The sequence below is a fragment of the Balaenoptera borealis genome (genome assembly GCF_965194805.1).
Source record: "Balaenoptera borealis genome assembly, chromosome: 1".
NCBI classification, from domain to species: domain Eukaryota; kingdom Metazoa; phylum Chordata; class Mammalia; order Artiodactyla; family Balaenopteridae; genus Balaenoptera; species Balaenoptera borealis.
This window is the reverse complement of record NC_138860.1, coordinates 46,343,927-46,357,879: the sequence shown is the minus strand read 5'-3', so window position 1 is coordinate 46,357,879 and position 13,953 is coordinate 46,343,927. Positions and strand designations below refer to the sequence as shown.

Here is a 13,953-nt window from a genome sequence, read left to right as displayed (position 1 = left end):
AATTCTTGAAATTTTGGAAACGGACACATGACAGACATGATATTAACACTTCTATGGATAACTTAATTTTTAGAAGTGTGACTGGTTTGATGTGAGGAAGCAGTATTTCCACTTGATAAATGCTTTATTTCTGAAGAAGAATGTGTAGTGAGTTATCTGGACATTTTTGCTAGCAGACGGGACTGTTGCAGATATTTCTATATTAATAGCTGGGACTTATCAGAATTAGAAGGTGGGAGTGGGGGCTTGTTCTGGGGTTTCTATTTTCTGTCTTAATACATGGGAAGAACGCCTCAATCAAAACTGTGTGACTTTTTAAGGGAAATATGTATCTGTGGAATGAGATTTTTAGAAAAGCCAATCTGGATGACATTTTATCGTTCAGATTTAAGGCTGCTAGTATTTGGTGTATTTATATAATCCCACCTAGTACCCTTGATGGCACAATATGGCCAGATACAGAGCTAGGAGATTAAAAAAGAGGGGCGTGGGGTGCCTTCTTGGTCTTGTTCAGTGTTTCTCAAAGTACAGCTGTGTGCAATTAACTGGGATGCTTGTTTAAAATTTCAGATTCTGATCCCCCAATTTCAGAGGGTCTGATTCAATACTCTGGAGTAGGACTCAGGAATCTACACTTTTAACTACTACATCAGCTGATTCTGATGCAGAAGAGAAACACTGATGCATGCAGTAATGGCACAGGACAAATTAATGATAACCACTACAGACGTTAACTTAGAATATTTTCCTAAGTGAAAAAAGCAGTTGATTTAATAAAACTATTATCATTGACTTTAGTTACACTGATAAATATTAACAATTATACTATAACTCATTGCTGATAGTTAATAATGCCGTACAGTTCTTTAAAAAGCTATACCAAAAGGGCAATTTTTCAAGACTTTTTGTCAAAATGTCACTCTATAACAGAAATACAGTTCAAAAAATTGACTATCAAAACTCTAAAAAAATATATAATTTAAATAAAGTCCTTTTATTACAAGGTCCTTAAGGGAATACTGTTATGCTGTTCAGACTTTTTTTTTTTTTTTTTTAATAGTAGAACTGATCTTTTTTCATATCTTTTCTCTGGTATAAGAAGCACACGCTTTACCACAATCTCACAGTCCTCACCCCACACACTCCTACACATATAGGAGTTTTTTTAACAAGTCGATCTTTTAAATATTTTACACTGCATTCAAATAAAAAGTAATCAAAAATAACACGTGCCATACAACATCTTTGTTAGAGTGACTCTTGCATGGGTATGGACTAGTGAATTCACCTATTAGATATTTCATTTATAGATAAATAAATTGATTTATAGATCAATAAAGAATCATCATTATGGGACAGCTGACTAGACATGAAAATAATCTAATTACTTTAAACCAGATATTATCATGGTAGCCACTGAAACAATATATATATATATATGTGCACACACATGTGTGTATATACATGTATATATACACATACATATATACATATATATAATTTAAGGCTTATTAAAGATACTTACTACTATTAATAATGTAGCTCGGAATCATTTTACCTTTTAATATTGCTGCTGAAATTCCAATGGTAGCACAAAATAGGGGGGAAAAAGCAAAGGCATTAAAGAGTTATATGGAATAATATTCTGCCTGTGTTTGATGTGCTTAAATGCATGTATATAGGAAAGAAGATCTGAGTTGGAAAAAAGGGCTCAGGAAAAAAAAAAAACAGGCACACAGGCGGATTTAAGAAGATCAGAAATCCTTTCTACTGTTTCTCTTTATACATCCTTACATACATCCTACTCACTCCATAGTGCTTAAATAGTTGACATCTGAATGAATCTCAAAGAATAAAGCAATACAAGAAGACAAGACAAAACACTAATTTGGCTAGCACTAGATTATTGCTAAACTTTTTTTTTTTATTGTTCCCCTTGGAAGTTATACTGAATTGAAATGAATAAGTTTCCTACCTATCTACCAACCAAACATCCCAACATCAAAAACCCTGTACAGATTATACAACTTTATCCATTTAAGCGGGGGTGGGAGGAGTACTGCTCTCTCTATAGGTGTCTCCAGTGGATAAGAAAGACTGCTGTTATAAACAGGATTTCAGTCTATGTCTGATGGTTCACTTTCCCTCATTTCTCCTCTATTCCTAGATGTGAAACTACGAAAGAATACTAGTTAAGACCTTGCATTTATACAGCAATTTGGGTTTCAAAGAGCTTTCAAGTTACTAACAAACATTTTGGCCTAGAGAGGACTATATCATGAATTAAGGCATGCTATCTTGTTCTTCAGGCATCAGCCATGTGTAACTCTTGTAACTTACAAATACCTATGTGATCAACTTGGATCTCAATGGAAAGAAGCTGCTAGATTTCTATTGCCTTCAGCAAGACAGTGGTCATTTGATTACAGGTGGCCTGGTAAAACCCCACTACTATTATATTGTATATAACGCCCTTCTATACAATCTCTTTTTATTCCTTATTAAAAAATAGAAGATGTAGTATCAGTGAAATTGAATGGTGAACATCTGTGGATATTAAAAATGACTCAGGGTAATCTCTTGTATTTTTATCACTGGGCAGAATTATAGCAAAAATTATAAATTACATACAAAAATATAATTCTAGAAACATTCTAACTCAGCGAACAAAGCAAAATAAACATTTTACTACCCTTTTTTCCAAAAGAAAAATATATTTTGAAACCATCTTCTAAAAAGTTTACTTCTTTTACCAGTGAACCATAAATAATCTTTGCGCAACTCATTTTTGTTATCAAGTTAGGAAAGTTAATGCTAAGCTGAATACAAATGATTTTTTACCCTTACCTCGATCTTTCGCTTTGTCAGAAAGGAGCACCTCTACCTCCTCATATTCCCGGATGGCATCCAATATGATACTTCCTTCTTTACTGAATAAGAACAGCATGGGGATCGTGATGTCATCTGTGTCCTTTCCATCACCTGCCATCTGGAACAGAGGGGCAGTATCACTGCTGCTCCCCTCATTGTCGTCTAGCCAGAAAATGAATACAGCAAACATAAAAACGTTCATCCATTAAAAGGGTCTAGCTACCAATCTTTACTGTTTTTTACCTGTTGACGGCATTAATTTTCTGCATCAAGAACCATAAAAACACTCATACTTTTGGGGCCCACTAATTCTACTCCTAGAAATCTATCCTGAGGAAATAATTCAAAAGAAGCAAAATGATCTATGCCTGAAGAAGTTTACTGGAGTGCTTTTTGTAACTGTCAACAACTGTAAACTATTATAAGTAAATTATAACGAACTACCTGAGGGAACACACAGAAAAACATAATGTTATTATTACATAAAAAAAGTAGAACACAAAATTCTACGATTATGACTATAAAAATTTCATATGCTTATGAAAAAGCCTAAAAATGGAAAAATTCAAAGACTTGAATTACAATGATAGAACTATGAAATTTTATTGTTGTTTAAGATTTCTTCTAATGGCATTATATTGTTTTACCAAACTACAAATTGATGGTTCTTTTTAATATACTGTTCACAAGGAATAATTATGACTATACTGTTTTTTCCTCTGTAAGTTGAATGAAACACTATTGTTACTTTACGCTGGTTAAATAATAGGAGTACGACTGCTAAATACTGTTTTACTGGTGATGCCAGTTATGTCCAGCCCTAATCTTACACGCCAGTCTCCCTGGAGAACCTGCCCATCCCTTCTCAGACAGCTTGCGTGGATAGGCCCTTCTAAGTGGAGAATACCATGTAGAACCCATCCCCTTAGCAGTAACTGACTAGACAAAGGATGGCTACCTGACCCTCAGTCTCTCTGCTGCTTGTCACTGTTACAACCACTCAACTCTGCCACTGTAGCTTGAAAGTGGCTATAGATGACATGGAAACAAACTGACATGCTGTGTTCTAGCAAAACTTTCATTTACAAAAACAGGCAGTGAGCTGAACTTGGCTTGCAGGCTGTAGTTTGCCAACCTCTGATTTAAGTTATGAAGCAGAATTTCTCCTAATACTTACTTAGACTAATGAAATTCATGCATTCATTAAATCAACACTGGCATGCCGATATGAGATAAGCAAAAGGCATAGTAAATAATTTTTCACTGAAATAAATCCTACTGTTTTATTTTAAATCTCTTAATGTTTATTTACCCTGAGTTCAAAAAGGAAATCTATCCTAATTAGAAAGAACAAATTCAAAATGGAGTTCCCCTGTGAGACAATCTATACAGAAGAACTAACTTCACAAATAGGATGTGACCTCAGGTTTTCCAGTTCTTTCTGAATGTAAACTCATATTTACTTAAAGCATAGAAAAATTTATATTTTCCCTGATAGTCATGCCCTGCTTGTCAGGATATCAGTGATCTTTTGTGGAAAATGAAAAGGCAAACACACTGGTTGAAATACATGCATAAAATGATTTGAATTTTATAATTTCAGTGGAAAAAGACCCAAGGAGATAAAAACTTGCTAGCAACTAGGGCTTATACCCATGACATGTCAGTTATTTTAGGAAATTTTATATATATTATCTTCAAACCTTACAACCACCTAAAAGATATTTATTACCATTTTCACTGGAGCTAAAAAATACACTATGGAATAAACAGATAAAGAAACTAAAGCTGGGCCAAGGTTACACCATGATTTTGTGGCAGAGCCAGGAACTACAACCCCACGTGTCTGACTCCAAAGCCGGCACCTATGTGGAGTAATGGATACTTTCAGTGACTCCCCACTGGAGGTGGCAGGGTGTAATTCTTGCTCCTAGGGGGCTTTGGATCTCATGGGCCCATTTTTTTATCCATGGTATTGGGTGTTTTTAGCACTCACTCCTACTGCACCTTCACACTGGACCCCAAGTACTTTTATTGGCATTAATATACAGAAACCCAAATCTAGACTTTCAAACAAGATATGAGACATATACACATTCTTAAGAGAGTCATTGGATTACCTACCCATTATGCTGGCTAGTGAAGTAAAAATGACAAACTCTGATAAAAGTTTGGAAAATGAAAGGAAAAATCCTAAAAATTATGTCTTAGTCAACACAATGACATGGAGGATTACTTACCGATAACAATGCCACCAATGGCTCCAGCATTCTGGATGTTGCGTGCCTTTTCTGCAAACATGCACTGTCCTCTTTGTATCAAAGCAATCTTTCCCATCACTGCCTCAGGGTTAGTAAGCTCTGAACAACCATTGTACGGTTTACTGCTTGCAACAAATCCTCTTGTCTGGCAGAAATAAAAGTAACTTAAGTAATCTTTTATCTTCTCCAATCACTACCTAGTCATTAAAATTCAGTATCTAGAGCTTTAAGTAGACCTCACTTCTTTTCTAATGATAACATATACAATATATATTTAGCATAAATTTTTGTTTTGAACATTTTGCATATTATAGTACCCAACTAATATTTCTACCGTGTTTTGCAGTTTATGAAGCATTTTTACATAAATTACTAAACCAGATCTTTATAATGACTCTGAGTGAAGTAATACAGATAATATTTCCATTTTACGTGTGGGGAAACTGAGATTCAGTTTACATAATTTGCTCAAAGTCACGATGTTAGTAAGTGGTAAAGTTGGAACCTCAGGCTGATTCACTACATACCCATACTCACACTTACAAGAAGCTGGGAACCATTTTTAAACCATCACTGGTAACAGGAAAAATTTTTGAAAGAGGGGAAAAATGGATTTAGTCTACATGAATCTGCAAGCAGTTCTTCTTCCAAGAAAAATTAAATCCATCAGAAAACTGATTTTAAAGATGGGAGTGTAAAGATGTTTCAAGATCCTTCTCTCTCTTAGAAGGTAAACTCCATGAGGGCATAAATCTTCACTGGTTTTTGTAAACTTGATATATAGCAAATATCTAAAATACTGCCTAGAAAAAGAGTTATTGAATAAATGAATCAACTATAAACCTACATAGCTTTAAAATATACACTAGAAAAAGTTTAAATTGGGGGTAATAGAGTTCAAAGACCACTGGCTTTAGATGATCAGAATAGTTGGGTTCTGGTCTAGTGGCTAGCTTTGCTACCAGTTAGTCAGATAGTTGAACCTGTGAACTTCGTTTCCTACAGTAAAACTAACAGGATAGACTAGCTTACTGGCCTTCCAAATTTGCTCAGCGGAACCTCAGTGTCTGATGCTCTCCACAGCCACTTGTCCAGAGCACCTCTGCTTTAGCTGTTCCCTACATTAAGCCTCTGAGTTAGATTTTTGTTCAAAGAAAAGTTTCAGTAGTTACAAAGTTTGAAAACCATTTTTAGATAAGTTAAAGGCATTGAATTAGAGAACAATATCTGAACATTTTAAGTAAAATTCTGTAACCATACTGCATACATAAATTATGACTCAATATTTTCAAGATATGCTTTTAATTTTAATCTACCTTAATCTGGGAGATTAAATATTTAGGTGTTTTAAATAAGTTAAAACTACTAAATTAGAAAAGAGACTAAGAAATTAGACAATACTTAACTAATATTTGAGTTCAATTTCAACAAGCATATTATAGGTGTACATACCTCTTTATGTTTAGACAGATCTAGCCCAAACTGAGCTGGACCAGCAGTTAATACTACCCGGCCAAAAAATGGGTGAGAAACAATTTGTACAGCTCGTGGAGGTAGCTGCTGTTCTTTTTGTTGTTGACTTGACAATTCAATCATCTCCTGCATAAACCTCAACCCATCTTCTGCGTCAATTGAACTAGCAGCCTAGGAAAGAAACAAATTAATTTTATCCTTTCTGGAAACTTTCAACTTTTTGATTTCTTAAATACTACTGCACTATAGTTTTCTACTCAAAAAATTTCTCCTATCAGTTTTGGTCTCTACCAAATATTTATGGCCTTATTTGTTCTCAAAAATATTACTTCTGGTAATATTTTCTGAATATAACATCTGTAATTTTTATTAGTGTCTCTTTCACTGTCCTATAAACCACTTTTGATACAAATTGAGAAGTGCACTTCCACTAAATGCTCACTTTGCTTGTTTTCTCCTCTGGTTGCCCTTTTAAGAAATAAACCTCATAACTGACCCATATTCCCCTTCTTCTTCGAAATTATGAATGAACAACCAGATTAAATTCAAAACATAAGTATCAGGCACCTATTACATCCCAGCAGTTGACTAGGCACTAGGGACATAATCTTTTACTTTAAGAAGTTTGTATCTAGAGGAGAGAGACATGTAAAATTAGCTATGATAAAATTTCTCAAGTGGGAAAGTGCACTAGTAACACAAAGGAAGGACTGATTCTGTCAGTGTGTATCTGGGAAATATTTGGAATGATTCAAACTGAATCTTAATAGAGGAAAAGGTGAAGAGTGCCTGACTACAGGAGGAAAAGGATGAATTCCTAACACCTTATAGGAAAAGTCAATGGAACCTGACAAGGGATAGAGGACAGAGGAGAACGGAAAGGAGCTGGGAGAAAGAAATTCAAGCCCATCCTGAGATTTCTAGTGTTGGTGACTTAGAGAATGATGATAGGGTTGACTGAGATGGAGAACGAAAGGGCAGAGAGACAGACTGTAGTGGGAGGAGGGAGAGAGAATTAATTCAGGTTTGGACAGATTGAGATTGAGATGCAGAAATGTACGGCAGGTAGATTATAGCTGGGTTTAAAAAGTAAAGTAAAGTTGGGTTTAAGAAGTAAAGTAAAATCAGGATTACATACATGTATCGCGTGTACAAAGATGACAGCAGAGCTTGTAGAAATAGATGACACTATTGAAGAAGAGTATAGTAAGAAAAACATACGATCCAGGTTCTTTGGTGCCTATACTGAGTCGTGCCAAGAAGAGCTGCAAAGGAATCTACAGAATATTTCACAGAGTATTTGGAAAGGTGTTGCTGGAATGCCCTGGAAGCCAAGAAAGGGGTAGGTTTTACAAAGAGGCCAGCCAACAGTTACATAAAAGTTCAATCAGAGGAGGACTAAGGGGCTACTGGCTGGCAATTATGTCACTGGTGACCCACGTGCAAGCAATGTCATCAGAGATGTCATTCCCACCGCTGGGGGAGTGAGGATGAGTGAAACGTAAGCAAGCAGACAGAAGTCTCGTTAGGGAAGGAGGGATGATGTGGCAAGAATAGGGATGAGACCGAAACCTGAGGGGAAGGCAAGGTGAGGGGAAGGCAAGGTGGTGGGAAGGCTGAATCCGAGATTACGGGGTATCTGAATATGGTTCTACTAGGTTGAAATTATTTCTCAAACTGTAGTTTTCTCAGAATTAATGCAGTAATAAGGTGGATAATTTAAAGGCCTCGGGTTATGAAAGCTTTTAAAGCAAAAATCAATAAAAATTTCTCCAAGAGGTATGTTATGTTCCCTAGGCATAGATAAATAAATGCAAATTTTGATTTCTATAATGAATAAAGTATTTAAATTCAGCTCTTTGGAAACTAAAATAGTGTAAAATAGAGATATAAATATTAAAATGAATTATTAGCTTTTAAGATTATGTTCTAAATAAAACAGTGGAAAGACAAGGGACTGAGAAATAGAAAACTTAGATCTGAGTCCTATATTTGACCATATTAACATAAGCAAATTACTCAACCTATTTGTGACTTGATTGATTTATACTACAAAGGGGTTGAATCAGATGGCTTTCCAAAATACTTCCAAGTCCTAAAATTCTGATACTCTGACTTTAAACCACACACTGAAGGTTTTTAAAAAGCCAAATGTCATTATCTTATTAAAGCTACTGAGACCAAAGAGGACAGAGATGGTAGCTAATTAGTACAGCAATGTCTTACTTGGATTGCATGTTGAACCAACTGGACTCTTCCATCTTTGAGGTGAATCAAACTCACCCCCATCTTCTTCAAGATTTCTAAATGCTCAGGGTTAGTGGCCATGAAATCTCTGGCTCTCAGAGGGGGTTTAGCTCCACTCCTGAAACTCTCCTCTCTGCTAAAAGGAATTATAGGCAAGGCTTAAAAAAACCCACAAGTCAGAATTGGGAAAAAAAGCATAAGGCAAACAAATTCTAGTTTTAAACCAGTGAAAAATGGAATAACTAGAAAGAGTTACTTACCTACATATAACTTAGGTTTTTAATAAGTGGTATAGCTTTCAAATATATTTTACAGTTACAGAAGCTTGTATATTATCTATAAGGCAGTATTAATCAACAGCATTACAATTATTTGAAGGTACACAATAGGTTGGCTTAGAGATTTATTATTATTTATTTCTCCCTCAAAAAACAGATGTTTCTCTCAATATTTTAAAAGCAAAACAATACTTATATCAGTGAACGATAACATTCACTTAAGAAAAATAATTTTTTAAAATTTCCTAGTAATGGTTTTTCTAATGTAACTATTTGGAAGAAAATGCACTCATTAAAGCAAAAAGTTTTATTCAACAACCAAGAATAAGTACCTCATCAAAAAAATCAAATCAAAACACTGTTATTTTTCCTATACAGAAACTACAGATAAAAGGAAAAATATTTTCTACATATACAAAACGTGGAAATATTTGATGAAACTGTTGTGTAAAAATGTGCTCTGGATCTAGAGGGGTGGGATAGGGAGGATGGGAGGGAGATGCAAGAGGGAGGAGATATGGGAACATACGTATATGTATAGCTGATTCACTCTGTTATAAAGCAGAAACTAACACACCATTGTAAAGCAATTATACTCCAATAAAGATGTTTAAAAAAAAAAATGTGCTGTGGAAGTTACAAACTATCATACGCTGCCATTATTACTTGGTTCATTAAACAAAAGATACACAGAAAATTTCCATAATAATAAAAAGACATTACTGCAGAATAAACTTTGCTATCTAACTTTACTCACCAATTTTTAATTTTAATCAGTGATAAGTACATACTCAATATTTTTGATCTAAATGAATGTCTTCTTGGCTGTTATATGTTCCTTACATTCTCTGTCATTTACTAAGAATTCATTTTGATATTAACAAATATAAAATAAGACATCTTACACTCTGATGATGCCTCGAGGACAGCTCTTGTCCACCACATTTTTCAAGGGTTCACGGATGCTCTGAGCATACAGTGGGTCATTAGGGAAGAGAATCTGAGTGTTTGGACAAGTCCAATCAAAATTACTGTCATCCAGTTCCGTATATTCTGAAGTCTAAAAATATAAAAGAATGTTATGTAAATAAAAATAATTATTTTACTTTATAGTTTGTTCAAAGGAAACATTTAAGTGAAATGTAAGTATACACAGGATGTAATAAAAGAAAACATCAAGGGTACTTCTCCTACCACACTATATTTATAGAATTCTAGTCATGGATTACTTTTTACTTGGAAAAACAAAACAAACACATAGGAGTAAAAAAGGGAGTAAGACATTTAGTTCAAAAACATAACCTACTGTGTTCTTCTTAGAGAGTCTTTGATTTGTAGTAGAGAGCCAAAGAGGTAACAGATGAGCTTCTGTTGTAAAAATGTAATCTTCTATGTCAAAAATAACGTCTTCTTTATCCGCAAATAACAGGTAAAGATATTTAAACATTTCGGCCAAGAAGAAGGAATCCATTCTAAAATAAAAGGATACAAATAAATCTAAGAACATAAAAATATCCAAATGCCAACTATCTGAAAGCCACAGAATCAAGGTCAATAAACCTGTCTACACCAGTACAGACATCCAAAGAACTATAGAATGTATCTATCCTCTGGTGTAATAGCCTTGACTCCAAGCATATTCCAAGGAAATGAAAAAGACCAGAAGGGCTGCCTATCACACAGGTACACTAAATCTTGTCAATACTGCAGACAAGGTTTTTCTATGGGCCTTCTGAGGGAGAGTTTTCCATTTCTTCTACAGGGAACCAACAACAGGGAGGTAATGCAGATGACCTTTACTACTGAGGACCATATAAGAATCTTCAACTAATATTAATTGAACTGGATAAAGTAATACAATTTTGATGCAGCCATTTAAGTGATAACCAAGAAGGCTTTAAAAGTAATCATTTACAAAAAGTTACATGAAAAAAGCACAACACAAAATCACATGGATTATGATAACTTTGTAAACATTTAAATACCTGCCAAGTGTGACTTTACAAATGATTTAATGTTATAACGTTTTAACAAACATTTTAAAGGAAAGCTTTTATAAAAAGTGGTAGGAAAAGAGCACAGTCGTTAGATGGAGTTACAATAACAAGGAATTTAATTATATGTGCTACTTCCCGAAGCATCCTAGCTTTTAGCAGTTACTAGACAGGCTGCACAGTTTCGTAACTGGCCAAGCACAATTCCTGGCACACAGCAGGCACTCAATAAATGTTTGCGAATGCAAGTTTAAACAGCATTACTAAAGAATGAACTGGAGAGGCAGTTGGACATAGCGGTAAAGAGCTGGGGCTTTGGAAATAGAAAAGAACTTGTGATGGCGAGCTACGTGCCCAAGGGGATATTATATAAGGACTGTGAGCTTCAGTTTATCCTGAAAGGACATAATAACAGTACATGCCTAACAGTGGTGCAAAGACTAAATGTCATACTATAATGTCAACTATTTAGCATAGCACCCGGCATGCGTATGAGCTCAAAAACAGAGCTATCATTATTTTTCCCAGACATAAATGATGTTTTATTTTGGAACAACAACTGTAATGTTTCAAAACTTCTTTGAACATTTTGGATGTTAATCATTTTATAACAGATAAAATACTTCCCTGTCAATCTGCAATACACTTATGGTAATTTAACTTTTTCTGGAGGACTGACAGTTATTACCATAAGCATATGCTAGCTTAAGAACTGTAAACTGATGTGCAAGATTTTGATTTTTGGCAAATTCCACAAGTGATTACGAAACAGATGATTTGTAAATGCTTAGAAAAGACTAGAGACGTGGTAAGATCACAGCAGTATGAGTTGGGTAAAGTTAGCAAGTTTGGGTATCGTATCACATAATCTATTTTGCACTTGAAAACCATAAATATGTACACAAATGCAAACACAAAGGCATTAAAAATGTCTGGAAGACTGTTTCTAAAACTGCCAACAGTGATGATCTTAGGATGGCAAGTGGGGAAAGTATTGTAGGGAAGATTTTCGTATTCTTTTTGCCATTTAAATTCTTTAACTGATCATTTATTATAAGAAAAATATAGATATTTCTTTTTTGAAACCTGTGTGTGGGGGGCCAGGGAATGGAGACACTGGTGAGCCAGACTACAGCACCGGTAGCTCCGCAGGGGAACAAGCAACCAAATGCAAAGAGCAGGACATGGAAGATTTTAAGGCATAATTATCTAAACCCCAGATCCCTGAAAACAGTAATTCAGCTAATACATTAGATGACTGAGATGAGATTTAAGCCTTCTTTTTCGTCTAGAAACGCACACACACACACAAAAAAACCCAACAAAATGAAATCTTGCTGGGATGAGTATCAAGTTCTAAGTTTGCACTTTTAAAAATCAAATCAGTTTCTGAAGAGCAGGGTAGAGAACACCCATTTGTCAGCAAGTCATTGTCAAGTATCTGAGGTCAACTGGCCACAAGTCCACTGTCTGTGAAACGTAATAAAGCTGCTAAAGCACATCCAAGAACGTGGTAGGACAAGGATTAGGAGTTCTCAACCTTTTGCTGGGCCAAATGCATGCGAGAGACGCAACACTACCACGAGGAACAGTGAGCAGACCAAGCGGTGATCCTCAAGTGGAGAGAGGGTGTGAGCCCACCAGCCCCTCAGAAGATGACCCGTCTTGCGCCTGGACCCAGACAGCAACAGCGCTTCTGCACCAAGCGCACCTCGGGCCTCGTCAACTCTGGACGTGATGCTTTAAGGGGCACTCTGCACACTGGACTGCGCAACCAGATGCAGCACAGGCGGCCGCCAGAGATGCAGAAACAGCGCCACGGGAGGGACACTCAGCAGGAGGAAGAGGAAGGACGCTGACTTTAGAAACACGGAACTCTCTGAACAGAGCAAATCATGTCTTCCTCTGTAATTGCTCCACCTGCTACGTTTCCTTCTGCTCTAGCGCTCAGCTCATCACGTGGCTGTGATTACTTCTTTACATACCTATCTTCTTCACTGACCGTAAGTCACAGGCCGGCAGGGACTGATTCTAATTTATCTTTTCATCCTCTTACCCAAGTGCAGCGTCTGGCGCACAGCAGGTGATTAATTACTGTTCCTTGAATGAGCTGCCAGTAGAGCATATAGTCAAAAGCCTATCTGCCTTGATTAGAATTAACCTCACTAACTGTGTGACCTCAGGCAAGCTCCCCATCTCCCTGTGCCTTGGTTTCTTCATCTATAAAATGAAGATCATAATAGAAATTATACTTCAGAGGGTGGCTGTAAAGGATCAAATGAATTAAACATAGAAAGTGCTTAATTAGAAGAGTTCCTGAAATGTAGGAAGCAGCCAATAAATGTTACAGATAAATACAAACGCTATCTGCTTTCATTTCTTGCTGTTTTCTGTGTGTCTGCTTCCAGAAACCTATCCATTTCTTATCAGCTGTGGTCAGGGAAGGAGGTCCCAAGCCTAATTAACTAATATCTAAATGCTCCGAGAGAAGGACTGAGGGTCAATTCTGCGAGTAGATAATGAGTGTTGTATTGCACCTGTCCCTAGTTCCTCTGCCGGAAACTCCTTTTACTACTTTCCTTTTTCTAGTTTTCTAGTCCTGATTCTTCAGGACACAGGACGCTCAAGTGACTGTCATATCCCAATCTGCATTTCACATCCCTTTAGTATGTTTCATAGCACATATACAATGCTTTAAAGCCTGTTTATCTGCCTGCCCCAGTGACTCAATGATAGAAAAGACATGTCTTTTTATCTTTAATCTTCAAAACCTAGCATAACTCTGGCACATAAGACACCTCAGTAAATATCTGTGGAATGAACCCTTGC

At 36.0% G+C, this 13,953-nt stretch overlaps 1 protein-coding gene across 4 annotated transcripts in view; it reads right to left on the bottom strand.

Moving 5' to 3' along the window:
- Positions 1-13,953, bottom strand: part of EDEM3 (ER degradation enhancing alpha-mannosidase like protein 3) — an 85,973-nt gene that overhangs the window by 27,288 nt on the left and 44,732 nt on the right. For 3 of the 4 annotated variants that reach the window (XM_082401466.1, XM_082401468.1, XM_082401469.1), the window contains 6 exons: positions 10,437-10,602; positions 10,036-10,190; positions 8,832-8,988; positions 6,585-6,776; positions 5,112-5,277; positions 2,848-3,033 (listed from right to left, as the gene is read on the bottom strand). In XM_082401466.1, the coding sequence (XP_082257592.1) occupies positions 2,848-3,033; positions 5,112-5,277; positions 6,585-6,776; positions 8,832-8,988; positions 10,036-10,190; positions 10,437-10,602 (1,022 nt within the window). The remainder of the gene's footprint in view (positions 1-2,847; positions 3,034-5,111; positions 5,278-6,584; positions 6,777-8,831; positions 8,989-10,035; positions 10,191-10,436; positions 10,603-13,953) is intronic. The other variant, XM_082401467.1, reaches the window with a different exon arrangement.